At 43.5% G+C, this 27521-nt stretch overlaps 1 protein-coding gene across 1 annotated transcript in view; it reads right to left on the bottom strand.

Moving 5' to 3' along the window:
* The window catches only part of LOC144800376 (vitamin D3 hydroxylase-associated protein-like), a 652021-nt gene that overhangs the window by 364048 nt on the left and 260452 nt on the right, over positions 1-27521 (bottom strand). The window contains exon 4 of the mRNA XM_078671677.1: positions 1514-1644. Coding sequence (XP_078527803.1) covers positions 1514-1644 — 131 coding nt within the window. The remainder of the gene's footprint in view (positions 1-1513; positions 1645-27521) is intronic.

Genomic DNA, 27521 nt, shown 5'->3' on the forward strand with positions numbered 1-27521 from the left:
TAATCCTTTGTAGGCTTCCTGAATAGCGTGTGTCAACAAGCGCTATATAAATACAAACCTTTGTCCAAATAACTGACTAACCTATCCACCACTTAAAATGTACTTGCATGTTTCACTATACTAATTCAACACTAATCCTCTATGGGTCCCGGAGTAGCGTGCTGCTCGCCGAAAAAACGCTTTGACGCCTCGTCAGGGGTAGTAAGCGCTATATAAATGCAATTACAATACAATAAGCTTTTGGTTTATGAAGACTCCAAGCGTTTTCCCTAGTAACAGGAGGAGGGAAATGGGACGTAATTAGTCAGGTTGTTCTTTAGTTGAGAGGATAGAACAAATATGGAGTGGTCACACAAAGAGATTCTATTTCACCCGAGAAATTACATTTTGCAGAGCATTTGATATGATATTTAAAACATTTTGGTAACCAGTGCCACTACGCAGCTTTCATTTCCTGGGTATGTGTTGGAGTATCAGTGTTTGGGCATGTGCGGTGGTTCCCTTAATCCAAAGCTGGGCTGGAGTGCATTTGAAGCCTGTTTTGACACTCTTATGACTTTTGTAATTTTAGAAGTGTATTTTATGAATTGCATTGATTTACTCTTTTCTGGGTATTTGATCTGTATTAGCATGTCTCTACGAAACCCCTTCTTAAATTTACCAACCACTCCCCAGGTCCTTACCACATTTACAAAACAGTACACCCATGAGTGTGGCGTTCTCCACCAATGTGGCTGAGATCTCTGAAAAGAAATGATAGGAGAGGCAGAGACAGAGGTTTTCGACCATAGGTTTGTCAATTGTATTTAGTAGTCTATCATGTAAATGGTATACAAAAGAGATCCGCACCCACTATCTACTATTTTTTTCAAATATGGTCTGTTCTTATCAGACAAAGTTGTTGAATTGCAACACTGGAGTTCACTATTTAGTTAGCGAGGTTTGCTTCTAAATTTCCCAAGTTCATTAAAGTTTCTTCAAATTAGTTGTGTGTTGAAAATTCTTTATTGAAGGTATACAAAAATATTCACATCAACATAGCCAATGCATTTTGTCTCTTTTCACGAGACTTTTTCAGTGTGTGGATTGTATCCGCTTATGCGGACCCAGGAGGCTATCTTCCCCTGATCTGAGCACCACTTTCATAGATTATACCCTACATTTTTATAGGTGCGGTATCGAGAGTCTAGGCCTCTTTTTGTAAAATGCTTATCATGGAAATGGTATTTAGAATTTGTTTTGCTTTGAAAAACATACTTTAAAGTAGTATGTCTATTGCAGTTTTAATGAGGTTCTCCTCCAGTAAACCAACCTGAAATGTATCAGGATGAGTACACTCTATAAAAAATATTGTAAATGCCTGAAAAAACAAAGCTCTGATTGTCATTGTATTTTCCTACACTAACATTACCTTTTATAGCTAAAGCTGCCATTTGTATATCCTTGATTCAAATTGAAAATTATTTTTTGTTAAAAAATTAAAGAAAGTTTAAAAATAAAATTAAATACATACCATATTAAACTCTGTGGAATGTTGGTCTTTACAAAAGGAATGGCTCCCTGCTTCTTCAATACTTGGACAGTGACGTTATCTTCTTGGTCAAGGACACCTTGATTTAAAAGGCCACAACAGCTGTCATAACCCTACGGAAAGCAAAGCATCAGAAATCAAAAGCCAGTACGTCTCCTTATTGCTGTACAGTTTCTTTAGATTCCAGCAATTTACACATTAGAGCAAACACATCAGTCAGAGCTTTAACACACATAAAGCATATTGAAGAGTGTAACAAGAGACCTATAACAGAAATGAGAAGATATAAAAGTTTTCTTCTTTCTCTCCTCACCTTCAATTTCTTCATATTACTCTACATTTCAAACAGTTGGAGCACAACTATCAATAAATGACCATGTCAATAAAGGTGGAAAAAAAGGACATTTAGCAGTTGCTGATGAGCTGACATTTCTCCATTGTAGGAGAAAAGTGGATGGTATTCAGTTTTGGAAGCTTCACATAGCCAGTCCCACGTAGGGCACAGTTATAAATAGTGCAGCAGTAAAAGGCGGCCATAATTGTGGTGCAGTGGGCCCCTACCATCTCTCTGCTCCAGTACAACTGCACCACCATTATGGCAGCCCTGTACAACCCACATAGTGATAAGTGTTTGAATTTGGACCTTTAACATCCCTGCAATGTCAAGGGGTTTCATGTCATGTGACATTGACACTTTATGATATTTTTGCAAGAGCGGTTTGCATTCTGGGATTTGTAGTTTCAAATATTACTATTATAAGTTTAGACTTAAAATAAAAATCCCACCACACAAGTTGTTTATTATAACTGATCACGTGTAATGCATAACATGCTGGCTCTGGACAGCTCTTAACTGCGGAGTCCCTTGTGATGGCGGCATTTTTTTGTCCAGTCTTTACGAGGGCCTTAGGAGGTGCATCATAGGTTGACACAAATTAATAGAACTTTTGAAACATAAATAGAAATACACCTGGGCCTATTTTGCAGGACTGTAAATATTTCATGTTGTGACACATACATTTACGACCCTATTCTATTTTGGTTAGGAACACACTGTATTAGACATTTGTTAAGGTTAGCCCTTCATACCGGTCTACCTTGCTGTAAATCTAATGTCAGAATTTTGCATTTAATAATTATGTAAATAATGTTTATTTTACCAATTTTTATTTGTTTTCATATTTTAATAAATACGGCCGAGGGTCCCGTGACCCCCTGCCTTCCAAAGAAAACTCCTCGCATGACTGATTGCTTCAGGGGTTGATGTGGTGGTGTACACGACAGGGAGGGGGTGGTCGGTAGTCCCAGACCATATGAAGGATTCCGGTCAGTATAGCCTGCGAATTAACAGGGATTAGGAGATAAACCGCCAAAAACCCCATCAAACCCAAAATTACAGACTCCTTTAAGGAATGTTTTCCTAATTTTAGAGAGTTGAAAGCTGATATTTACCATCTGCTCCACGCATGTGGGGAGTATCAGCAGGTGGGGCTGTATTGATTGGGGGGCTTTGGTCCAGGGATTGGAAAGGGTGTCTGAGGGTGGGGAGGCTGTGGTCTCTCTAGGTGGAGCATTGTCTGCACCCATCTAAGTCACGTCAATTTCAGGAGTGGCTGGGCACTGCTACAGACACCTTAGCCCCGACTAAACAGCCCTCGAGAAATAGAACAACGCCATCGGCCCCGTGGTTCACAGAGGAACTGCGCAAACAGAAACAACTCTGCAGAAATGGGGAAAGGCATTGGCGTAGATCCTACAGTTCAGAAAGTAAGGCTAGCTACAAGGAAGCACTAGGACTGTGTAAAACCCTCATTGTCGAAACTAAGAAAAAGTTTTTTACAGAACAGATAGATAACGCCAATAACTCCAGTATAAAACTATATGAGATCACCAAGATCTTAGCGGGAAACATTTCGGACCTAGCTCCGCCACTATCCCAAGGTTTCTGTGACGCATTGGCCAACTTCTTTTTTACCAAGGTAAATGATAAATATCAAGCATTCTCCGTTAAAACGGTAACCCACTCTCCTACGCCAGATAGCATGACTCAGGACACCGAATTGATCCAGTTCACAGACCTCGCAGAGACACAAATTAAGGACATTATCGCCACCATTAAATCTGGATCACCATTAGATCCCTGTCCTCTCAAGGTCATTCGTCCAGTTATAGATTGTTTGGCTTCTGACATCGCCTCAATCTGTAATACAATGTTCAGAACTGGGATATACCCGGACTCACTGAAGAATACACTGGTTAAGCCTCTTCTGAAGAAAGCCAACCTGGACAAGGACCAATTAAAAAACTACTGCCCCATAGCTAGCCTACCTTTTCTAGCCAAGGTAGTTGAGAAAGCTATGAATACACAACTTTCAGAGTTTGTAGAGAAGCACCAACTATTGGACAACACCCAATTCGGCTTTTGCAAGTACCATGGTACCGAGACTGCCCTAATCAAAGCGACTGAGGATATACGAGTGATCCGGGATCAGGGAGGAACAGCGATACTGGTATTGCTCGATTTATCTGCAGCCTTCGACACGGTCGACCACAAGATTCTGGTGGACCGTGTCGGAAAGATGGGCATTCACCACCTGGCAAAGAACCTGCTTTCCTCCTTTCTGGCTGGGAGAACGCAGGTGGTCACATTGGGGCATTTTCAATCAGACAAGCTGTCACTGCCGTGTGGTGTACCCCAAGGCTCATCCCTAAGTCCGACACTATTTAATATCTATGTGTCGGACCTGGCTTCCGTCATCAAAGCCCATGGGATGAGCCTTACCTCCTACGCAGATGACACGCAACTTGTGCTGGCCATCAATGGTGATGGAGAGAGGGTAGCAGAAAATTTTCAAGGGAAGTTTCCAAAAGGCTGAGAAATGGATGAGCTGTAATCTACTAAAGATCAATGAGGGGGAAGTCTGAGATTTTAGCTCCTTTCGTGTCTACAACATTCTGAAAATATCGGTTTTGGCCTACAGCAGTTGTTCTTAACCTGTGCTCTGAAGAGCACTGAGGATCGGCGAGGGAGGCCTTCTCGGGGGCTACGAGCGACTGCTACCAGATTAAAAAAAAATGAAAATGGTTACCTGAAAATGAATACATTTTATACAAATAAAGAAGCAACATTTAAAATGTGAAACATTTTTCTGTATTTGCTTGTGAATTAAATAAAATGTTTCAATATTTGAGCATGTGCTTGGTGTATTCTTGATTTTGTATTTTTGTGTATTGTTTAGAAGTTCAAATCTTAGTAGTGTGTCCCCAGCTTCTAATAAATGACCCGGATTCCAATGATGATTCAGTAGGAGTTCACAGAAGTCAAAATGTTAAGAACCGCTGGTCTACAGAGCTAACGCATATGCTTGTGTTGTGTCAGTGCAGAAGTGTGGCGGGGATAGCTGCTGGGAAAAGCCCCGCCTGGAGACTTGTAATAGTCGCCCTAAAGTACTGAGGAAGTGCTTACAATAAGTGAGCCAAAAATAGATACTTTTCTTTATTGATATGTTTTTCAGTATGGCTTTCTGCTTTTAAGTTTTTTGCCGTGGCACTTCCTACAGGAAGAATTGTTAAACGGTAAACAGTGGTACACAATAAGCCGATGTTCTAAACACGGTCTAGAATTTCTGCTGTAGAATGCTCTTGGATTTGTGAAAAACAGTGACATTAAATTTATTCCTTTGTTTTTTGCGCCATCTAGTGAAATAATATGTAACTACTCTCGGTTCTGCTTCCTGAAAAGTTTAATTCAACAATACTGATTCTATTACATGCCCCGCAGTTGGCCCACTCAAGGAAATAAACCCTGTGTTTTAATCTCACTCGTCATGTAGACCCCACTTTGACTGTCTTCAAATCCCTGCTTTTAGAAGCACTCATGTTCAAAAAATGAAAAGCAATGTGTGCAAGATGGGAGCATTTGGAGTCGACAGGAGCTAGTCCAATGACTTTTACTTCGTTACACCATGCTAATCTACCCATGGAAATCGATACACCAAACTTTCAGGGGTAGCGCATGTGACACGACATGCCCTCTGACTCGATGCAACATCACAGGAAGTGACACTATTTCACCTTTGAACTTTGTGTTGCTACAGAAAATGATAACATGACATCACTCCATCCTTGAACCACAGTAGATTAAAGGGAATGACATCATGGAAGTAGATAAACAAGCATTAGATTAATTTCACTGTAGAACTTAGAAAAGTGCTCTTAAGTAAAAATCAGTCACCCAATCCCACTCATCAGACCCTCCAGTTTATCGCGATATCGCGATTTGCAAACAAATCGCGAAATCGGCCGATCCGTGCAAATGCCGCGATATTTACACAAACGCCTGCGAAATCTGCCGTTTCCGTGAGCCGCCAATCCAATTAATGGAAAGGAGGAGGGTCAGCATCCAGCAGCGGACCAGCGGGAGAGCGGAGAGCAGGAAGGAGACCAAGGGGAGAGAAGCGGCAGCGGACACGAGGAGAGCGGAGAGCAGGAAGGAGACCAGACACAATGACTCTTCTCCAGCCCCCAGCTCAGGAACACGGAAGCGGTAGCGGCACCCCGGCAAGCAGGAGACAGCCGGCGAACAGCGAACAGGTACGTCCTTCACGCCGTACTTAATAAAAGTATTTTTTCCTTTTGTGGGGGCCCGCCGCACACGGGGCACGCGGCAGGCCCCGGGGGGCCAAAAATCATTTTCTTTACATTCCTGTGGGGGCCCTCCGCACACGGGGCACGCGGCGGTCCCCGGGGGGCCAAAAATCATTTTCTTTACTTTCCTCTGGGGGCCCGCCGCACACGGGGATGCGGCGGGCCCCAGTGGGCCAAAAATCATTTTCTTTACTTTCCTGTGGGGGCCCGCCGCACACGGGGCACGCGGCGGGCCCCGGGGGGCCAAAAATAATTTTCTTTACTTTCCTGTGGGGGCCCGCCGCACACGGGCACGCGGTGGGCCCCGAGGGGGCAAAAATAATTTTCTTTACTTTCCGGTGGGGGCCCGCCGCACACGGGGCACGCAGCGGGCCCCGGGTGGGGGGCCGAATCCATGTTTTTTAACTTTGTTGCACTGTACTGATCGATCCGGGCATTATTGTTTTTACATTATAACCAGCAGCACAATACTGGTCTAGATTTGGAGTGCTCAGAAGAACTGAACGTACATGGCCACGATTAACATGCCTTTTAACCAAAACAAATGGACTGAATTGTAAATAAACAAAATGTACATAGCTCCATGTTGGCGATACAAAAGGGGATGATGGACGGAGCGTTTGAGCAAATCAAACACTCACCCCCAGTCAAATGATCTGGGTTTAATCCATCACCATTCTTTAGCCCACTCAGCCACCCCATTTCAGACATGGCTATATGCAAATCATCGGCATCTTGGTTTTGCGGCATGCTAAAGCGGTTTTATTTCTTTTTTATTTTATTTTCCCCATTCCATCGTCCGTCGACTTCCCCCCCCCGTCCCGCTCATACCTGAACCGGCTGTGCCGGATTGTATCTTGGGAGAAAACCATGGGTCAAGTTTCAAGACTATCCTAATGGAAAAGTATGATATAAGGAAATGAGACAAGAAGATCCACTACACTCTCCTTATCACCTTGCTGAAGTAATTGTCAGCAAGAAGACATCCTTAAACATCAACCACCAAATCGTAGCCAACTCCAGAAACTCAAATGGAGTGTTCTAAAGACCTTTCAACACCATTGAAAGGTCCCATGGTGGCACTTCTGGGGACACAAATGGTTTCCTGAACTTGAAACCCCTAATCAATCTCTTAACCGAAGTTAGAATTTTAGACAAGTCTAGGAAAGACTCTGCCACCCCTCTAATAGCTCCTCATTTCAAAGATAATATGGATGCTGACAAGCCTATATCAAACCCTACCTGTGAGAACTGTAATATCCTAAAGGGGTCACCAGAAGTTGCACTATAATTGATAAGGGACACCGTTTTTCAAAACTATCTCAGTGTTTTGAATAAGATAATTATGGGAAATATTTCCTTGATTGCTGATTTGCAACCACCACCTCTCTGTAGCAGCCTATGGGATCAAACTCCCTCCTCTAAGTGTCCAGGCCAACAGAGGTTCAAAAGATCTGATAGGAAGAAGAGAGTAACTGAATTGAGATGGATGTATAGAAAGGCAGGCTTTTCCTGCACTCCTAATTGGGCAAGCAGATAAAAACTAAGTCATTCAGGGCCAAAAGGGGGCAAATAAAATTACTATAACACCCCCTGCCCAAATCTTCCTCAGCATCTTGTGGGGGAGGGGAATGGAAGGAAAGCCATACAGCTGCCCCTTCAGCCACCTGAAGGACAGGCCATCAGTCTTCCAAGCTCTAGGGTCTGTGGTGTCTGAATAGTATTTCTGAAGGAGTGCATTCCTCAAGGAAGCAAAGAGGTCTAATTAAGGGAGACCATCATTCCCTAGCACTAGGTCTAATATCTCCAGGATGCGCTGAAATTTACAGATGAGGAAAGGTTCCTGCTTAAGGAGTCTGTTTAGAAATGTTCCTTACGCAGAATACATATTACTTGCCCTCAAACATACGTTCTGAGCAAGATCCTTCAGAGAATGTACCGTGGTACACCCGTGGCACTGATTTAGCATTTGGCTACCTGGTTTTTGGTCTTGCCCAATACTGACTTCTGATGAATCTGAGGGGTAAAGTATTGTAGATCCTTCTTTACAGCATCCAACTCTCTGAAGTTTGAATATTGGACTGCTTCCACAGTCAACCACTCTCTTTTCGCTATTTCCTCTCCTAGGGTTGCCCTCTCAGCCCCACTGACTTGCATTGGTTGTAATTACTTATGGGACAGGGGGGAAGAAAGGACACCCCTTTCTGTAAATTCTCTAGCTGCAACTACCAAGCTAGATCCAGACTAGAGGTTGTGATATTGGACCTAAATTATCAAACATATGAGACACTGGAGTGATTGAGCAGTGGTTTCCAATGAAAGCAAGCTCATGGGACTACTACTGACATCGCGACCGCTGAGCCTACTTTCAGGCGAGGTCGCCCCCACTCACCGCTGCTCCCTGCCGACTCCTGCCTCGCTTTTTGCCGCTCCTGCCTCGCTGCTGCCTAGGACGCCCCAGCCGCCGCTGAGCCGCCACTTTCCCGACGCTGACTCCCGGCGGCCCCGCCCCCCTCCTGCCCATTCGCCGCCCCGCTCCCGCCACCCAGCTGCTCCTCCCTCCCGGCTCCTTTCTTATGCCGCCCACAGGCACGCGCAGCGTTCACACGCAGCGGGTGCACCGAAGGCATGCCAAAGGGCTGGGCGCCCGTCTGCGCCTGGACCGCGCCCAGCACCAGGACACCTGGCCCCCGCCGATGCAAGACAACCCGACAGACCTACGACGCCGCAGCCCTCAACGCACTCCATGCCGGCCGGAACCCCGTCTGCTGCCGGGCCACCCCGAAACGCATCCACGGACCCTTCACCTGCAAAACCTACAAGTTCACCTGCCTCCGAACCTGCACCGCACCCGCCAAGCCAAGGACCAGCAGCAACCACCTCAAGTGCATCCTGCTCAACACCCGCTCCGTCCACAGACACGCCGTGGAACTCTGGAAACTCCTCGACACAACATCACCAGACATCGCCTTCCTCACGGAAACCTGGATCCTCAGCCCCCGACATCGCCATCGCCATCCCGGACGGGTACAAGATCATCAGGAGGGACCGCGTCAACCAGACCGGAGGAGGCATCGCCATCGTCCACAAGAACACCATCCGCATCACGACCGACACCAACGACACCTTCGCCGCCGCCGAGCACCTCCACTTCCAGATACACACCGACCCAAAGACGACCCTCAGAGGCACCCTCATCTACAGACCCCCGGGACCACGCACACAATTCAGCGAAGACATCACGGACTTCATCAGCCCGCATGCCCTCCCCTCCGCCGACTACATCCTCCTAGGGGACCTCAACTTACACCTGGAGAACAATAAGGACCGCAACACCGCCGCCCTGCTGGACAACCTCGCCAACCTCGGACTCAAGCAACTGGTCAACACCCCCACCCACTACGCCGGCCACACGCTTCATCCCGTCTTCTCATCCAGCAAGCACATCACCTTCAGCCACTCCACCGGACTCCACTGGACCGACCACAGCTGCGTCCACTTCGACTTCAGAAGAACCACGACCCACCACCACCCACAGCAGGTTCCTCACAGGAGCTGGAGCAAGATCACCGCCAACCAGCTCACAACCTCCCTCAGCCAGAACCCACCCGCCAGCACAACGGACCCCAACGAAGCAGCCCGCAACTTCACGCAGTGGCTGACCGCCTGCGCCGATGACCTCGCACCACTGAAGAACCCTCCCAGCAGACCCAGAAGCAAGAAGGCCTCCTGGTTCACCAACGAACTCAAGGACTCCAAGAAGACCTGCCGCACCCTCGAGAAAGCCTGGCTCCTCGACCAGACCACTGACAACATGACCGCCCTCAAACACGCCACCCGCAAGCACCACCAGCTTATCCGCACCACCAAGAAGAAATCACTGAAGGAACGACTGGACAACAACGCCCACGACAGCAAGGAACTCTTCAGCATCGTCAAGGAGTTCTCCAACTCCAGCACCGGCAACAACAACATCACTCCTTCACAAGATCTCTTCGACTCTCTCGCCTCGTTCTTCCACTGCAAGATCGCCGACATCCACAACAGCTTCGGTGCACCATCCACACACCCAACCGTCGAACCAACGCCCCCCACCGCCACCCTCCGCACCTGGACCACCGAAGACACAGCCCGCACGATGAACACCATCCACTCCAGATCGCCGACCGACCCCTGCCCCCACCACGTCTTCAACAAGGCTGACTCCACCATCGCACCCCAACTACGGAACATCATCAACACCTCCTTCAACACCGCCACCTTCCCGGAGAGCTGGAAGCATGCCGAGCTCAGCGCCCTACTGAAGAAACCAACAGCGGACCCCACCGACCTCAAGAACTTCCGCCCCATCTCGCTCCTCACTTTTCCTGCTAAAGTCATCGAGAAGATCGTCAACAGACAGCTGGCTGCCTTCCTCGAGACGAACGGATCCCTCGACCCCTCGCAGTCCGGTTTCAGAGCCAACCACAGCACCAAGACCGCCCTCATCGCAGCCACCGAAGACATCCAAGCCCTGCTCGACAACGGGGAAACAGCGGCACTCATCCTCCTGGACCTATCTGCAGCGTTCGACACTGTCTGCCACCGCACCCTAGTTCAACGCCTCAGCAACATCGGCACCCAAGAGAAGGCACTGGTGTGGATCATCTCGTTCCTCGCCGGAAGAACACAGAGAGTCCGCCTCCCCTCGTTTCGATCCAAGGCCACCAAAGTCATCTGCGGTGTACCACAAGGATCATCACTCAGCCTCACCCTCTTCAACGTCTACATGAGACCTCTTGCAGCCATCGCACGCCAACACAACCTCAACATCATCTCCTATGCCGACGACACCCAGCTGACCCTCTCCCTCACCAGAGACCCCGACACCGCCAGAACCAGCCTACACGAAGGGATGAAAGACGTCGCCGAGTGGATGAAGAACAGCCGCCTGAAACTGAACTCAGACAAGACGGAAGTCCTCATCCTGGGACCATCAACCTCCGCCTGGGACGACTCCTGGTGGCCCCACCGCTCCCAAGCCAACAGACCATGCACGCAACCTGGGCTTCATCCTGGACTCCTCCCTCTCGATGACCAGACAAGTCAACGCCGTCTCCTCATCATGCTTTCACACCCTACGCATGCTCCGCAAGATCTTCCGATGGATCCCGACCGAAACCAGGAAGACGGTCACCCAGGCACTCGTCACCAGCCGACTGGACTACGGAAACACCCTCTACCCTGGAACCACAGCCAAGCTACAGAAAAGACTCCAACGCACCCAGAACGCCTCCGCCCGACTCATCCTGGAGATCCCCCGACGCAGCCACATCTCCAGCCACCTGAGGGACCTGCACTGGCTCCCCGTCAACAAGAGGATCACGTTCAGGCTCCTCACCCACGCACACAAGTCTCTCTACGACCTGGGCCCCAAGTACCTCAACGACCGCCTGACCTTCTACACGCCCACCCGCCAGCTACGATCTACTAGCCTCGCCCGCGCCGCCGTACCACGCATCCGAAGAGCCACCGCCAGAGGCAGATCCTTCTCCTACCTGGCGGCCAAGACATGGAACTCCCTCCCCATCCACCTTCGGCTGACCTAGGACCATCTCGCCTTCAGGAGACAACTCAAGACCTTTCTGTTCGAGCAGTAGCGGACCCCTTCCCCCAAGCACCTTGAGACCCTCCCGGGTGAGTAGTGCGCTATACAAGTGTTATGATTGATTGATTGATTGGCTGCCATAAACGGCAGAACTTTCAGAAACATCCTCATTAAAGCCTCAGCAAGATAAGAGATGTATCCAGGTGATCGGCAATGCCCTGAGCCTTGCTTCTGGAAGAAAAACCTTCACGTTATTGCATCCGGTAGGGGTCCGAAGAACAGCCTCTGTTGAGACGGGACTAGCAGGGACTTCTTCAGATTGAGAAGAAAACCCATCTTGGTAAGCAGTTGACTACCCTCTCTGCACCGGATACTGACTTAGAAAGAGAAGAGAAGGGGGGCGTGGCTTGCGCGCCGCTACCAGATGGCGGAACGCGCTTGAGCTCGGGTACAACAGCGGCTGTCGGGACGATTTTGGGATCCCGTTTGATGCCGTTTTCAGTCCCGAACTCGGCATAATGAATCGGAATGTGCCATGAGCGCTTTGATGTAAGCTACAACAGCTGAAGAAGGCAAGAACTGACCTTTTTTTTGTCTGGAAGCCTCGCTACTGGAATTTTTGCGAGCGGACGCCATTTTGTTTTTGCGGTGGTGACGCTCTTGTTTTCTGTCACAAGAGCAATGCAATAGAGCGCAACTCTTATTTGAAGATGGCACGAGGTGATATTTAATTTTTTTTATATACTGTTGGTCCTCTGGAAGTGTTTCACTGATTGCAGGCGCAGTTATAAGCTTTCTGACTTATGTGGATTTCTGACTGACATCTGTCACCTCCCTCTGCTGTCTACTTATGGTACATTACTTCACCTGAGGTGTTTGCGCTGCGTAACCTGATCTAGAGGTTGCTTGACAATTGGAAGATACTGTTTTTTTTTTCGCTCTTGTGGTAGCTTACATGGCATTTTCTTTTGCCTCAACTGTTCATGTCTGCCATTTTGTGCTCTAATGTCACGGCCATAGTCTGAGCTTATTGATCATACAGTGTTTACTATCAGTGAGTCTTGGTGAGGTGTCATTTGTGTCACTTTTGGCCTATTTTTGATTTGTCCTTCTACACATTCCTATTCTGGTGCACTTTTGGAGCGTTTACTGGTACCTGCTCCTATGGCGGACAACATGGGGCCTTCTCCCAATAATAAAGACTCTAAAGGGACTCTAAAAAGATCTAAACAGCAGTCCCCCACTCTTGAGTCCTCTCAGAAAGATACTAATACCACTTTGGATGCTATTTTGGCGCGTCTAAATGTTGTACACGATATTGCGCAATCTACCAAGACTAATACCGATTTATTGCAAGTTGAGGTGGCAGCTATCAGAAGTGACTTTAAAGCCTAATCTGTCAGGGTTACAAATGCAGAATCCCGTATCAGTGTGGTGGAGGATAATACACACCAACACTCGAGGGCTCTTCAACAGATGGAACGTTCGATGGCGGCTTTGCAAAGAGACCTTACAGAGCAAGAAGATCGTAATTGGAGGAGTAGTTTACGTATTTTTGGTCTTCCTGAATATGCGGAACAATCAGCCTCCACAATGATTGATTTTCTATCCAAATGGCTTCCTCCTACCTTACAAATTTCCTTTCAGAGAGACTTTGAAATTGAGAGAGCTCATCGAGTTCCTACGTTCAAACCCAAATCTTCAACATATCCGAGGGCGGTAATTTTTAAACCGCTGCGTCATCAGCATTCTGAACAAATTTTGGCTCATATGAGGAAGGTTAAATCGGTGACTTGGGAAGGACATCGGATTGCTATCTCACAGGATTTTGCTAGAGACACTGTAATTCGAAGGAAAGGATTTCTCAATCTGCAAAAAAGTCTGTTGGACATGAACATCCCCTTTTCCTTTGCTGGTCCTTCCAAGTTTCGTATCACTTCTAAGGGTCGATATCGTATTTTTGATGAACCTTCTGATCTTTCTTCCTTTTTAGATAACCAATCTGAATCACAGATGGATTCTTCTCCTGCTCCTTCTTCTCCTGCTCCTGGTTCTTCTGGAACTTGATTCTCTTTGTGTTTCTTTCTTTGTGTGGATTCTTACATATTTCTGTCTGACATATGTTGCTGTTTCAGTGCTACATGTTGATTCTGGCTCATCCCACTTTTTCAGGTGTCTTGCTTTTCGTATTTCTATCATCATGGTTACCTGTGCTTTTTTAGTAGCCTATTGGTTTCTTTGTTCTCCTTTTTGTTTTGGTCTCTTCTTCTTTGTATATTATTCCATCTGCGTTGGTTGCTCTTTTTGTGTCCTCAGTTATTTTCCTTCTACACTAGTGTTATTTTCTGACTGTTAAGTGTCATTATCTTTGACATTTGCTTCATGTGGTGTTCTTTTGTCTTCTTATAGTTTCGATGCTTATTGACAGCATTTTTCGCCTCTTTGTCTTCCCCTCGCGTAGTATTATCCTGTTTCCTATTATCTTGTTGTTTTTCCTTCCCTAAATTATCTCTCACTCTATATGTAGTTTTGTTTTTCGTTCCGTTTTTGTGGCCTTATCGTTGATCCTTTGTTTATCAGTATGCTTCGGATATTTCATTTCACTTTCTATCTTTTTTGTTTCCTTGCTCTTAAGGTTATCTACTTAACCTCTCTATAACCTTAGATAATGTATCTATCTATTTCTTATACACCATAATTATTCCTTCTTCGTTCTGATGTAATGGTTATTGTACTATTTCTACTTCTATAGTGCTTATATGGTTATAGGTTTTATTCATGCTATCTTTGTATTATGAACACCGTTCACTTGATGGATTCCCTTTTCTACAGGTCGGAAGTACTTCGTTTGTTGACAGTTTTTCTCTCTCTTCTGTTCATATGTTTTTTTATGATTCCTTTCTCTTTGTCTCTATTGATCATATGTTTAATTCTATCTTTTTGTTTTGTGATTAGGATATACGTTCGGTTTATACTCGGTTCATATATTTGAATGCTTTATTCTCTTTGGGCGGTATGTTCTGTAACGCTGTTTCTTGTTCGTTCCGATATCTGTTGTTTTTTTAATAGTACAACATCTATTCAAATTATTTACACTTATTTATTATGTTCCCTTAATTTATAGGCTCACTGTACACTCTATCCAAATGTTTCACCATATATTTCTTTTTTCTGCTCTTTTGATGCATTTCTATTTATTGTTACTTCTGGTTTATATTTATTCATGATGATTTCTATTACAGTATTTATTAAGAATTAATTCTGCCTATTGCTGTGTTTGATTAATTCACTGACTGTTTATACTCTATGTATATAGTTCATTATTTTTTCTTCTCCTCTCATGATTTATATTGTTCGTTTCTGGCTCATAGTTTTGCATGATGTTTTTTTCTTATAGTATTTCTTAAATATTAACTGCATATTTTGTACTTATGATCCATATACAGGGTATTTGTTTATTCTTTTCATTTAGTTGTCTGTTTACTTTTTAGATCGCCTTATTCTTATTATTATTGCTTGTTCATATATATTCATGATGTCTTTATTTTACTATGTATTGCACCTTTGTATTCCTGTTTTTATTTAGCTCAGAGGCCTCTTAAGATTTTTTCCCTTCTACCTCGCTCTAAATTTTGCATTGCTCTGCTTCTTTTATTGCCTTTTATGCTTATCACCTACATCTGTCTATTATAGGGTTGTTAATTTTAATTTTAATATTGTCTGTTTCCCGGCAGTCCGCTTGCTTCCCGCATCCATGTCCCCCCTTGTATGAATTTGGTCCTCTTTAGACCTCCACTGGTGGGTCTTCTTCCTTTGCTCTTTCTATTCTTTTCTGGTGCTCTCTTTCTCCTTTTCTTTTCCTCTACTCTTCATTCCCTTTCTTTCTCTTTTTCCTCCTGGATCCTCGAGTTGTACTTTCTTCTTGTGTAGAGAGCTGTTGGTCTTTGGTAAGTGTTTTGTTTGACGTTTTATTCCCTCTACCATGCTTCTTGCTCGGTTTTTATTTCTATGTTAGACTGTGTCTGGTTTGAATGTAGTCTCCCTTAATGTTAAGGGATTAAACCATCCGGTTAAGAGGGCTAAGGTTCTTGATTATTGTAAATCTCTGTCTTCGGATTTAGTGTTCTTACAAGAAACGAAGGTCTCCTATAAAGAAGCATTGTTATTACGGAAAGAGTGGGTTCTTGATGTGATGTGTTCGAATGCCCTTGGCAAGAAGAATGGGGTCATAACACTTATTTCTAAAAAATCTGGGTTGTCAGTCATTTCTGCGGAGCATGACTCTGAGGGACGTTGGTTGTTATCTCGATTGTCTAATGGTTCTGCTGATCTTTATGTTTTGAACATTTATTCTCCAAATGCTGATGATCCTTCTTTTTGGCAAAAGATCATTAAACAATTAGCTCTTACTAATGGTAATTTGTCGTTGGTGGTGACTTTAATTAACCACTTGATCCAGTGCTGGATAGAAATTCGGCTTTCTCTTTCCGCCCTCCTTGATCTCATAAACAATTGTTAAATATGTGCTCTTCTGCAAATCTCCAAGATATTTGGCGTCTCCATAACCCTACAGGTAGTGATTTTTCCTTCTTTTCCCCCCTCATTCTAGCTTTTCTCGTATTGACTATCTCCTAGTTCATTCCTCTTTAGTGCAGCACTCATCTTCTCCGTACATTCATCCTATTCTTATCTCTGATCACGCGGCTGTTTCTTTTTCTCTCCTAAATCTCGCTCCTAAGGGAAAACCTTCCTCTTGGAGACTCAATACGGAAGTTCTCCATGACGTTGTTCAAGTTCAGAATATACAAGATGAGATTGAACATTTCTTTTCTGATAATGAAGGCTCAGTTAGTTCTCCGGTCGTTTTATGGGACACTTAAGTGTACACTCCGGGGACACATTATTAAAGTTATGGCGAAAAGAAATGCTGACATCAAAAGGAAACTCGCGGAGTTAGCAGATAGTATTAAACAACAGGAGCTTCTTTTTCGACGTACTAATGATAAACAATTGTTGCAATCCATTAAAAATTTGAAATATTCCTACAACACTATCGTTACCAAGAGAGCTCATATTGGGGTTCAGGCCCAGAAATCTAAACGGTTACTCTTGAAGAATCGGGCTGGTAAGATTCTAGCCGCGACTTTGAAATTTCAGGAGTCTAGCTATAAATCCTCTCAAATCTCTTCTATTACTGACAGATCTGGTATTAAAAAATTTCAGACTAAGGAAATTCCTGAGGTTTTTCGGGATTTTTATAGTTCTCTCTATACCCCCACTAATCAGTTGTCGTTTGAAGCTAGCCAGGAATTTTTTAAAACTATTCCTCTTCAGTCTGTATCTATAGCGGATGGAGAGAAATTGGGTGGCCCAATCACATCTGCTGAAATTATACATGCTATCAAGTCTACTCGGTCTGGTAAAGCCCCTGGGCCGGATGGTTTTCCCATCATGTTTTACAAGACCTTTCTCCCTTCTATGGTTCCTCGTCTTAAAGCTGTTTTTGATGTGTTTATTCACGAGAGCGCGGTTTCAGGTACTGCGGCGGAGGCTACTATTGTAGTAATTCCAAAAGACGGGAAAGATGTCTCAGACCCTAAAAACTTTTGCCCTATTTCCCTTCTTAATATGGAGGCTAAAATCTTTGCTAAGATTCTTGCCAAGCGGTTAGAATCTTATATTCCTTCTTTAGTTCATTCATCTCAGACGGGGTTCGTGAAGGGTAGACTTGCTAGAGATAATATCCGTACCTTCTGCCATATTCTAGGTACAGCTAAGCGGTCTACGCTTCCAGCTGCTGCTCTAGCCTTAGATGCCGAGAAGGCTTTTGATAAAGTATCTTGGCCTTTTCTCCATGCTGTTCTTCGTGCACATAATCTTGGTGACTCTTTTGTTAACATGGTTATGTCCTTATATGCCCAACCGAGAGCGAATATCTGTGTCAATGGGGCTACCTCTGAGTTTTTCAGTCTTCATAAAGGTACCCGCCAAGGCTGTCCCTTATCCCCGCTTTTGTTTTTATTAGCTATTGATCCTCTTCTTAGACTAATTGATCTCCATCCGGATATCAAGGAGTTTACTTTTGGTCCGCATTGCATAAAAACAGCGGCTTATGCGAATGATGTTCCTTTTTTTCCGGATGATATTGTTTCAGCTATTCCAGCGCTTACAGATATTATTGCTCGTTTTTCTAAGGTCTCTGGTTATACGCTTAACAGAGACAAGACTGAGATGTTCCCCCTGAATGCTTGTTTCCCAGCGCAAATGGGTACCGCTGGCTTTAAGTGGCAACCTAAACATCTCAAATATCTAGGAATTTGGTTTTGTAGTACTCTCTATGATACGGTGGCATATAATGAGGTGCAAACTCTACTCAAAGTTCATCAACTTTTAGATACTTGGTCTCCTAAACATATCTCTTGGTGGGGTCATATCCAAACTCTAAAAATGATGATTACTCCTATTATTAACTTTGTTTCTTCTATGCTTCCGGTGAAATTGTCTTCTTCCTTGTTTCGTGAGATTGACTCCATTACTTCTAAGTTTCTCTGGAGTGATAAGAGGGCTAGAATTGCGTATAAGTCTTTGAGGAAACCTTATGAGATGGGCGGTTGTAATTTTCCTGATTGGGAGAGATACCAGGCGGCTTTTTTAGCTTCCCAAAGTGCTTTGTGGTTTTCCTCGATTCCTGTTCACACGCCTTCTTGGATGTTGATTGAGCAACATCTCTCATTTCCCTTACCACTTTCTTCCTTTTTAACCACATCCACTTTATCTATTCCTTTTACCCGCTCAATTATCTTAGATACTATTGCAGCTCTTAAGTCTGTGGATAAGAAAGTGGCTACACCGATTCATAAATCTAGGTGGTCTTCTTTATGGCGTAATCCTAGATAAAAATGTGTTATTGATCCCGCGTTGATCCCTTACTGGACTTCTAAAGGAGTGGCTTTAGTTTGTCATTTGTATGACTCCAATAATGATCCGTTGCCCTTTTCCTCTTTAGCTCAACAGTTCTCGCTCTCCAATTTGGACTTCTATACTCTTCTAAAAATTAAAGTAGCTCTTGCTAAAGTACGCCTGGAGCCCAATTCTCCTACTGTTATGTTATTTTCCTTGTGGCTTCGATCTGGTCATGTGGCTTAAAAAAATCTATAAATTTCTGTCTTCTACTTCATCTGCCTTACATACTGTTACCCAACAAAAATGGTTACATCATTTTGATAAGGATCTTACTGACCATATTTCGCCGGAAACCTGGCAGTTGATTGGGAAATTTTCTCTCTGTGATAAGATCGCCCCTCTTTAACCCAATCTAAAAAAAATTCTCTCAACCTTCTCCATTGGACTCCTGTGCGTTTGCATTCGCTAAACTTGAAGAATGATGATCTCTGTTGGAGCTGTGGTCTGGCTACTGGCGATTATCTGCATATGTTTTTTACCTGTTCTCTTTTACAACCCTTCTGGGATCTCATAAATAAACATCTTATATAGATTTTTAATACTGATTTTCAGCTTTCCTTCCCAATGGTCCTATTGGGCCCATTAGCTTCCCGAGTGCCTTTGCCTTTGGATACCTTAGATTTGCAATTGCTTGATCTTTTATTAACAGTTGCTGTTAAGGTAATTCTTATGGAATGGAAGTCTTTTTCTTCCGTATCATATCATACATGGTGGGCATGGGTTTCCTTTTTACGAAGCGCACACATTTCAGTTGATGTGGCTCATCTTACCCCTACTATCTCTAGTAATGTTGGAAAGCTCTGGACGCTTATATGGATTTGGCCTCGAAGGGTTTGGTTGACCAGTGTCCTTTTGTGTCATCTACTTGATTGCTGTTTGTTATTTGTGTGATGTGTGTTTGTAGTACTGCAGTGGATCCTTCGTTCCCTTTCTCTTTTTCCTTCTCCTTGCTGTCTTCTTTTCTACTTTCTTTCTTCTTTCCCTTTTTCTCTTTTTTTTTTACTTCTTCCATTCATAATAGTGATACCGTTTACAGATATTTTGGTTCACTGACATTTTCCTTATGGGTTTCTTATATTTCACCTTTATATTGTTTGCGGGAATTATTTGTAATTGATTCAATCATAAGTACTGTGCCCTATGGATTTCGATTGTATCACTATGTATTGTATTTAACTATTTCTTATACTTCTTACAATTTAATAAACTTATTGAACAAAACAAAAAAAGAAAGAGGAGACAATGAGCCAATCATCCACATATGGCAGGACCGGTACACTTTCCACATGCAACATGGGTACTACCGGAGTTGATACCTTTGAGAACATTCAAGGACAGGTCATCAGTCTCAATGGCAAAGCTCTGAATTGGTAGTGCTTTCCAGCTATCGCAAACGAAGACGAAGCTGAATGAAAATAGGCATCTTGGAGATCTAGTTTTATCATTTCATTAGATCTCCCTCTGTCACTAATGCAACCACTTTTTGAAGGGACATCATCCTGATTGGAATCTTTTGGACATATGTCGGTTCTATCCTTTTAAATACAACATTGAGCAATAAGAACTATCTGGCTTTGGAACCAAGAACAAGCTTGAATAGGAACCTTGGTTTTTCTCTGGTACTGGAGCATCTGTTATTGTTACTTCCAACAGAAAAGAGTCGAATCCTTTATTGAGACAGTCTTTTTTTGCCACATCACTTGGAACAGGAACTGGACAAAACAAGGCTTTGGATTATCTTTTAGTTCAATAGAATAGCCATTTATTGTGATTGCCAGAACTTGTTTTTCATTGATTTGGCTTTTCCACTTTTCGTAAAAGTTCAGAAGTCTTGCTCCCACTTTTTCCCCTTGATAATCAGGGTGTTTGTCCTTGATTGAGGACATGCTAGTGGCTGAGTTTTTCTAGCACGTGTCCCCAATCAGGTTTGGCCACTAAAGGAAGGTGATGCTTGTGCTCCTTGGGTTCACTTCTCTTGGAAGAATGTTTTTTTCCAGAAAAAGGCATTACCAGTTGCAACATCTTTTTCATCTGCTGCTTTTTTCACCAAGTATTGAGCTCCTTCTCACCAAATTGTTTTTATCCCAACAAAGGCAGCATTTGAATTAGAGCCCTCTGAGAAGGGTCTAGTTTCCACAACTTTAATCAGAGTGACCTCTTTGCCACCACTTGAGCCCCTGCTGCCCATCGATGCTTGAACATAAGGAGTCAACTGTAGTGTCTGATAAAAATGTTAACAAAGGTTCCATTTTGCCCAGTAATGCAGTAGAATGTTCCCCCTTCCAAGCAATCAAAAAGCATCTAGAAATCCTTTAACAGTGTCTGAGCTGCATATGCAGCATATAAACTAGATTTAATTGAAAAATGTGCCACTGCAAAGGCTTGCTTTAAGCCACTCTTTACGTTATTTATTTCCTGGATCTGGCAACAACATTTGTTCAACATTTGTTAAATGCTGGAGGAGATGGATTGGATTTTTAGAATTTGAATAACCTCTGTCAAATTTCTATTATTCAGAAAGCGAGGACACCACTGACCTAGCAACGTCCTTCCCCTCTTTAAAAATCATGGGACATATTTAAGAACCCTTTGCTCTGCCGTTGAGTCACTTTTTGTGACACAATGGCTGCACAAACCACCAAATCAAATTTATGAGGCTACACATAGCCACTTTGTGTGGCTTAGAATGGCCTCATAGATATGGAGTAAGGAAGGTAGTGCGAATAGCTGTGTTGCCGAATTCTGCTCTAGGGAGGCATTCCATGGGCATTGCAGTGGGTGTTCCCACGCAACACCCATGGATTTTGACGAACCCTGAGATTTACAAACCAATGAAACCTGGGGATTTGCCAAAACCTTATGCCATCCGTGGGGAGACGCAATAAGGAGAAATAACGTTATTTCCCCTTGTGTTTCCCTCTTTCTATGTGTGCTCCATTCTTCAGCACACATAGAAAGAGGAAAACGCCTCCTCGAAGTGTTTGTGCAGGAAGGTACCCCTTCGCGCACAAATCAAATCCTGCATGCAACACAGGCCTCCTTGCACCATGGTTCAAAAGTGCCTCTATTGGTGCTAGGTTGCCAAAATGGCGCAGGGGGAAAGGACAAGAATGTGAGGTCTGCAATAGATATGCTGCATTCCTGCTCTTTCACTTTGATGCAGGGCAGAGCAGCAAGGTCACTTGCTGCACTCCGCTATGCCAGATTCCCATAAATATACCCCCATGTGTTAGAGAACCTGATGAAAGGTAGTTGGTCTTCAGAATGTTCCTCATATTGTACAAAAAACCTTTTTGGAGTGCACTGAAGTATTAGTAAAGCTAAAAACGTCCTTAATGTGGACAATCATATGTTAAAGAAGATCCCCTTGCATATATTTCCTTTTGGGTCAGTCTTATGGTCATTCTCATTAGTATACATGCACAGTTTTTTTTACCCAGGTTTATTTAATGCAGACGAGGATGCCTCTTGAATCATAGGTTGGAGGTCAGCTCTAGCAATGGTCACTAGTTAGCTCTCCTTCTCTTCCCTCTCCCCCTACTACTCTTGCATGTTGTACCTCTTTTAGGTGGATCTGCTTTAATCCATGGCAGTAAACACCCTAAGAAGCAGACTGCCTTCAAAGAATTACTCCATAGCGAAGGTTGCTTTTTTATAGTGAGAAAACTCAGCTCACAAGATTTTGTCACTTTAATAAAAAAAATCTTTGCAGTGCTTTGCCTCTACTTACTTGACCGCACTCTGTCGAGGCAGTGCGGGTAAGGAATAGGATATATCTCCTGCAATCTGAGTGGGAGAGAATGGCAAACAAAGCAGCTGCCCGGCATGAGAAACCCAGTCTCCCTGCCTAGCACATGGATACGGCTATCCAGAGCAGTTTGTCTACACATAAATGATTTTAGGAATAACATGCTTGTCTAAAAGAAATTTGGAGGCAATATATTAAATCTGCCCAGGCAACAAAAATGAAGCTGTGCTGATTTAATTTCACCTGGCGGGAGCGACCTTTGTGTCTGCTCCCACCAGGCAGGAGCAACCCTATGTCCCCTACCCAGGAGAGTGCAGGCAGTGTGTTAGCGTTGTGTTCTTTGCCCTCGCTCTCCCGTGCAGGGAACAACACAGTGCCATGGGGAATGGGCTCCCTAGGCCACACTGTAGCATAGGGAGGGGGCGCCACTTGGCCCTAGTCCCCTTCTCATTAAAAAAAGTCAGCTCAGGGCCGGGGCATTGGGTCCCTAGGGCCATTAAAATGCCTCAGGGAAGATGACACATGTGCCCCCAAAATAATAATGATTGTTTGCCCCAAGCCCACCCGATATAGGGGGGTTTCATTGAAAGTAGTTTCATTTTTGTAGCCCTAATTTTGACAACAGTACTGATTTTATTTTTTGTGTGTTCGATTCTGGTCCCAATGGTGGTGGTGGGGGGACTCTGGGACTCCTCCCCACAATACCAGGAGGTCAGGGTATTCCTACCCTGACCCCTACAGATTTTATTTATAATTTTGACTGAACATGGGGACTTTTTCCCAGAGTCCTAAAATTGTTGCCAAACATCCCTGTTGATGTGAGGCAGTCAATGGGATCCTAACATGTAATCTGCCAGGCCAAGTGTACTACTGCGCCCTAATACATCTATAAATTTTTAACCTGACTGCCACCAAATCAAAAAAATCACACTTTCTGGGTAAAGATCTACCTTTCTGCCAAATGTGGTGTAATTCTATTCAGAGATTCTGACTGTTGCTCTGTTCAGTTTTCCTATGGAAAATTGAGTGGGGAAAATTCATTCTGGGACCTCCCCTTTTTCTTGAACCCTGAATGGATGGATCACCCCCACACTTTCCAGAAAAGAGCTCAGGTGGATGACAATTTAGTGAAAATTCCTCAAACGGCACCAAAGTTATTAGCAAACCCAAAAATATTTTTTCCTATGGAAACCTGGTCTAGTCCTAACTATAACTACTACCTATTATATTCAAAATCCCTTAAGTCAGTAAAAAAATAGGTTTTCTGGTGGGTAGGGGTAATGGGTAGTAAAGGAGTTTTATTCTTCTGGAACGGATAGGGTAATGAGGATTTTTTAGGTTTAAGGATTGGTTAGGAATAAAGGGTGACAATGAGTTTTAGGTTTATGGGGTGGGTAAGAGAAAAGGTGGTAAGGGGTTTTAAGATTCAGTGGTGGTTAGGGGTGAAGGATAGTATGGGGGTTTAGGTTTAAGGCGTGGGTAATAGTTGGCAAGTGTTTCTAGGTTTCAGTGATGGATGGAGTAGAGAGGGCAGTAAAGGGTTTTTAGGTGTAAGGGATGGGTAGGGGTAAGCAATAATAAGGGTTTTAGATTTAAGGGAAATGAGTAAGCAGTTTGTCTTTAATTGATGGGTAGGAGTAAAGGATTGTGTGATACTTTTTAGAGTTATGTGTGAGTTGGAGAAATGGTTAATGAGGGGCTTTCATATTTAAGGATTGGTAGGAGTAAAGGTAAGTAAGGGTTTTTTGGGGCTTATGGATGGATGGGGTAAACTGGGCAGTAAGGGGGTTTTAGGTTCAAAGTATGGGTAGGAGAAACAATCAGTAAAGAGTTTATTTATTTATCTACAAACTAGCACCCAGTGTGTGTGTTTTTTGCCATCTGATTCACTAATAAGTGGCCAATTTTATACGGTGCCTGGACCTATTTTCTGCTATTCTCCTACTCTCGTCTCCCCTGTTATCAAGATGGGACTGTTACCATTTTTCCATTTTCTTGCAAAATGAAAACCTTTGCACAATCAGTAAGCAACACTGTTAGAAATTGGGGTCTCTTGTTGGTAAGGGTTCTAAGTAGGAACCCTTTTTCCTAGTCAGGGTAAGGAGGAAACACTTCTAAAATAACTCCTGCTCACCCCCATTGGTAGCATGGCACACGCAGACAGGCTTATCCCAGAAGCAGTGTGTAAAGCATTTGTGCTCACATACAGTAATACAGTGAAAACACTACAAAAGGACATCACATCAGTTTACAAAAATAAGCAATCTTTATCTAAACCAAACGAGGCCAAAACAACAAAAATCCACAATACAGTAATCACAATATTTATTTTATTATCAATTTTATATAGCGCGTACGTGACCCATGGGTATCAGAGCGCTTAACAACATGTGATATAAATACAAAAAGAAGTGTACAAACGAGCAGAAAACATGTTGACTTAGTAAATGGCGATTTAGACATAGTAATTACTATAGCTTAAAAATCTTGATAAGCAACATTTAAGGTATTGATTCAATACCTGAGTTAATAAAGTTCTGAGGTAGAGATTAAAGGTGTTACATCAGATCCTATGGGTATAAAATCCTTGAAAGTCTCCGGTTTCGAATTATCTAGATTATGGGAGGAACTTGTTCATAAGAAAGATCTTTATTTCTTTCTTGAATGTTGTTGTGTTTCTCATTTTTCTGATGTTTGCAGGGAGGGAGTTCCAAATCCTGGGCGCTATGCCTGAGAAGGTCCTTTCATACGTTTTTTTCTTCTTAAAGATAGGCGGTTTCAGGAGCAGATAGTTGGCATTCCTGACAAGTCTGTTTCTTCCTGTGATTTCTATTTTGTGGGTGAGATATTTAGGTGTGTTGTGATGAATCGCTTTATGGGTTATACAAGCCATTTTCATCTGTACTCTGGCTTCAAAAGGTAACCAATTTAAGGCCTTCAGGTGAGGTTTTATGTGGTCAAATTTCCTCGAGCCTGTAATTAGCCTTGCCGCTGCATTGAGGCAGGCTTTTAGGGGTGCCGTTGAGATTTTTGGTAGACCAGCCAGTGTAGTACAGCCGTATTCGATCCTGGAGATAACCAGAGAATGCACCGCTAGTTTCAGATCTGTCTCCGTTAAAAAGGATTTCATCTTTCTCAGATAGTTCAAGTGGAAACGAGCATTTTTTGCCATGGAGTTAATGTGCGTTTTCATATCCAGGTTCTCATCCAGAGTGATTCCGAGAGATTTCGCCGAGTCTACTAGGGTTGGGATGCAATTTAAAGCTGTAATCATTTTGGACCATTCTTTCACTAAGGATTGATTTTTATGTGGTGATATGAGCAAGAATTCTGTTTTGTTGGCATTAAGCTTGAGATGATTGTTCGTTAACCATTCCATCGATAGATTGAGGGCATCGTTCATTGTGGTTATGTTTTCTAAGCTAGCAATCTTGATGTACAATTGCGTGTCATCTGCATACATGTGGTAGGATATTTTTGATTTCCGTAGAATTTCTGTGAGAGGTTCGATGTATAAGTTAAACAGAGAAGGAGATAAGGTGGATTCTCGCGGCACTCCGAGTGAGTTTGGGCAGGAAGGCGATAGTGCTTGGTTAACTAGGAATCTCTGAGTTCTGTTCTTTAAAAATGATTCGAACCATTTTAGTACCGTGCCTGACATTACCATCCTAACATGTAGTCTGTTCAGTAATTTTTCATGATTGACTGTGTCAAATGCTGCTGACAAGTCTAGGAGGATGAGTAGACGAGATTGATTTTTATCTAGCGCTTGAAGTGCATCATCGACAATGTGTAGGATTGCTGTTTCCGTGCTGTGATTATCTCTGAATCCCGATTGGTAGTCATCTAGTAAGGAGTAGGTGTCGATATGTTTATTTAGCTGATTTTGTACACATTTCTCTATGAGTTTGGCGAGAAAAGGGATGTTAGTCACTGGGCGGTAATTGTTTGGATCTGTTGGGTCTGCTGTGGGTTTTTTGATGATTGGGACAACTTGTCCCGTCTTCAGGCTTTCAGGCATGCACCCCTGTGTGAGAGAGGCGTTTATGATGTCAGTCCATATTGTAATCATGTTATGGCTAATTTCATTTCAGGCATTTTGATGGAAGTGGGTCGTTATAGTGGTTGTTGGGTTTCGTGGTTGCTATTATTTTGGCAATTTCCATCTGGTCTAATGGTTCAAAGGTGTTCCAGTGGGCATTGTTTTTAGTCGTTAAGTTCTCAAAATTTGGAACAGAAGGAAATGTATTAGTGTTGTCTTTGATATTATCTGCAGCGGTCTTAAGCTCTTCTTCCAACTTATCTGCTTTGTTACTGAAGAAGGTAGAAAATTCATCGCAGCTTAGTTGTGTTTTAGTAACCTCATGGGCAGATTTTGCCAGTTTGTTGGATTGTTGTTTTATGATTTCGAATAATTTACGAGGTCTATTTTTGGCGTTATCCAGTTCAGTTCTGATAAATTCCTTTTTAGTGATAATAATCTTCTTGTTATATTCATTTCTGATTTTTCTGAGTGATTTCAGTGTAGGGGAGGAAGGGTGTTGTCTCCATATTCTTTCTGCTCATCTCAGATTTCGTCTTTCTTCATTCAATATTCCATTGAACCATGGATTTTTATTCTTTTCCGTTACTCTTTTTAATTTGAGTGGTATGGTGTCATTGACTATTTTTGTAACTGCGGAATTGTAGTGGTTCGTTAGATCGTTAACATTTATCAGATTGTCAGGTGAGTACAAGTCTCTCTTGCAGCTTTCAGCTAGCAAATCCATATTAGCGTCTCTGGTATCTCGGATCCATTTTTATTTCATTTTGGTAGTTTGTGCCGCTTTTATTTTCTCCTGTGATGGTATTCGGAAAGTTATGGCGTGGTGATCTGACCAGTCGCACTTTTCAATGGAGAGTATTGAGATGTCCTTGTTCTTCGAGATAATCCAGTCCAGTGTAGCTCCTTTTGAGTGCGTTGGTTGATGACAAGCTTGGTATAGTTTTAGGTCATTTAAGAATTCTTTAAAGGCGTTGACTTGTTTGTCGTTGTTGTTGTTCCA

This window comes from Lissotriton helveticus, chromosome 1_2, assembly GCF_964261635.1.
Source record: "Lissotriton helveticus chromosome 1_2, aLisHel1.1, whole genome shotgun sequence".
In the NCBI taxonomy this organism is placed as follows: Eukaryota; Metazoa; Chordata; class Amphibia; order Caudata; family Salamandridae; genus Lissotriton; species Lissotriton helveticus.